Source organism: Halyomorpha halys, unplaced genomic scaffold (assembly GCF_000696795.3).
Source record: "Halyomorpha halys isolate HHAL.00 unplaced genomic scaffold, Hhal_1.1 Scaffold1129.1, whole genome shotgun sequence".
Taxonomy (NCBI): domain Eukaryota; kingdom Metazoa; phylum Arthropoda; class Insecta; order Hemiptera; family Pentatomidae; genus Halyomorpha; species Halyomorpha halys.
In genome coordinates this window covers 108,565-111,278 of record NW_027105263.1, presented here as the reverse complement: position 1 = coordinate 111,278, position 2,714 = coordinate 108,565, and the positions used below count along the sequence as shown (strand labels likewise).

Here is a 2,714-nt window from a genome sequence, read left to right as displayed (position 1 = left end):
TTTTTGGATAAACAAAACAAATGAACAATATTAAAATGATACATAAAATAAAACATATTAAAAACCCTTTATACATCAAAATATACTATTTACTAAAAAAAGAGCATATTACAATATAGATAATTGACCTTATAATTTCAAGTATGAAGAAGATGATCAGGGTTGTGGCCAAAAAGAAAAAAAGAGTTTACAGCTATTTACCATCCGACATTTTGCCCCACATTGCAGGGCTACAAAGATACAAAAATAACTAAGAATATTTTGAAATAGTAAGATTATAAGATACAAAAAGGCAAATTAAGGTAGGTTTAATATTATGTAAAAAGAAGTGAAAAGAAAATTTTATATAAATAAAAAGAAGGAAGATATAAAATAGATATAAATATAATATAAAATAAACAGTGATAAGAATAAAAAATTAGATAAACTATACAGTTAGAAAAAATATAGGAGACTCAATTAAATGCAAAACAGATAAGTAGATATGGTAAAACAAAATTTAATATACTAAAAGACATAAATTGTGAAGTGAAAGTTTACAATAACAAAGTAAATGTGAAAGTTAATAAAAACATTAGATAAATAAATATAAGTGAATAAAATATAGTAATATTGACTGCAAACCTGACCATCTTCATATTTATAATTGAAATAAATTAAAAAACATTTTATTTTTATGCCTAGGATTAATTGCTATGATGCTGTCACAGCTCAAACACCTTTTGGTGGTTTCAAGATGTCTGGACAAGGCCGGGAGCTGTAAGAATTAATTAACTTATTTTACTTTCACTTTCATTGTTTTGGCCAAACTTATTTGTATTGGGTAGTAAAATTAGTTTGTGGCGTTTTTCAATATTTCAATTTAATCCTCTCTGTGTTTATAAAATCATGTTTACTTGGTGAATAATGTTTATATTCTAAAAAAGGATTAGTTAAGGTGCTTTTATGCATCAGTGTCAACCAAGATTCCATACTTAAGTGGTATTTTGCTTGCACATAATGGAAGAGAAAAAAATTCATTTAATGACTTTTTATTTTCGAAAAGGAAAACTGACAACCCTCACTCTACAACAGGGAATATCGCAGAAACGCTTAACATATCTCATGCAAGTGTCTCAAATCATATGTGTCTCATTATCGCAAAAGCATAGTTTTCCATCATGATTATTGGACCCAGTAAAAATTATTGGAGTTTGGCTGGGATATGATCCTCCACCCACCCTATTTACCAGGCCTTACCCCAACAGATTTTCACTTATTTCAGGCCCTTCATAACTCTCTCTAAATGGGAAACACTTTAATTTGCTCGAGGGCTGTAAAACCCATATAGATGAGTTCATTGCGCAAAAATTTTAGAAGTTCTAGGAGGACGGAATAAAAAAATTACCTGAAAGATGGCTACTTGTAATAGATCAAAATGGGTCATATATAATTGATTAAAAATATTTACAAGAATCTGAAGTTTTTATTGAAATCACCTGTAAAAAACGCTACCAACTTATTTTATAACCCAATAGTTTATTATTATTACTATATATATATTTTTTTTTTAGGGGAAAGGATGCTCTCCATGAATATTTGGAAACTAAAACTGTCACTATGAAGATTTTAGAAAAAATGTCTTAAGTTATTTAAATTGTGATCTACTTATTATAATGTACTAGGTGCCTTCTATTTCAATAACATATGTTATGTTTGTTTTTTATTGAATTTAAAAGTAAAAGGAACTTTTATAGCTCATTAAAACTTCTTAACCAATTCTCAAAACATGAGGAAAGGTGAACAATTAAACAGTTTTAAAAATAAGTCCTCTCAAAATATATGTTGGTTGCCTATCCCAAGGATCTCATGGACCATTGATTTAACTGAACTAAGAACTGAGGTTGACTTTTGACTTCATCTTATTCATCTATGTCATTGCTTGAATTTCAATGTTTATATTTATTACATAAGATAGGAGAGAGAGAGTTCGATTTGAGTTGGAAAACTTTTTTCTACTGAAGAAATAATAAAAAAGTAGTAAAAACAAGTAAATTTACTTTCCTCAATTTTTTAAAATTGTTATTTGATTTTCTGTGGGTCATATCAGTGAAATCTTTTCATGCTATCTCCAGCACATATAACTAGAATTTCCAATCGGAAGGGGTAATTTTTTTAGTGATTGTGATACTAAATCAGACAGACTATAAGTCAAATTCATATAGGACAATTTTTGCAATACTTCATTATACAACTTTATACAATACTTCTTGAAAGCATCAATTGTCAAAAATCACAAACATTTTTTTATGATATTTGACAGTTAAATGAAAACAGTGGAAAATCAAACAGAATTTTTTTCAGAATTTAAATTCACATAAGAATCAGTCATGTTTTGAGTTTTTTTGACTGAGGATAATAAAGTGGCTTCCATGGTGATAACACCTCAATTTAGAATTGCCTCAATTATGATGATTGATCCTTACAGGGAATCGAATTCTGGATATATTTTATTTGATTTTTCACAACATTTGTATGTATTGTAATAATTTTAAAAAATATAAAATTAAAATAAAAAGAATCTGAATCGTTTTTTAACTTTATTTCAAATATGAAAGATAACTTGGGTTCAAATTGAGAACTTTTAATATAAAATAGATAATATAATTTTATTATACAAAAAGAGAGAGAGAGACTCTTAATCTCAGGGCGTGTGGTTGCTAGACAATCAGAAT

The 2,714-nt window shown here is 27.5% G+C and overlaps 1 protein-coding gene across 1 annotated transcript in view; it reads left to right on the top strand.

Moving 5' to 3' along the window:
* Positions 1–1,700, top strand: part of LOC106688456 (aldehyde dehydrogenase 1A1) — a 13,631-nt gene extending 11,931 nt beyond the window's left edge. The window contains exons 11-12 of the mRNA XM_014432925.3: positions 685–759; positions 1,554–1,700. Coding sequence (XP_014288411.1) covers positions 685–759; positions 1,554–1,626 — 148 coding nt within the window. The 3' untranslated portion in view covers positions 1,627–1,700. The remainder of the gene's footprint in view (positions 1–684; positions 760–1,553) is intronic.
* Positions 1,701–2,714: the final 1,014 nt, after the last annotated feature.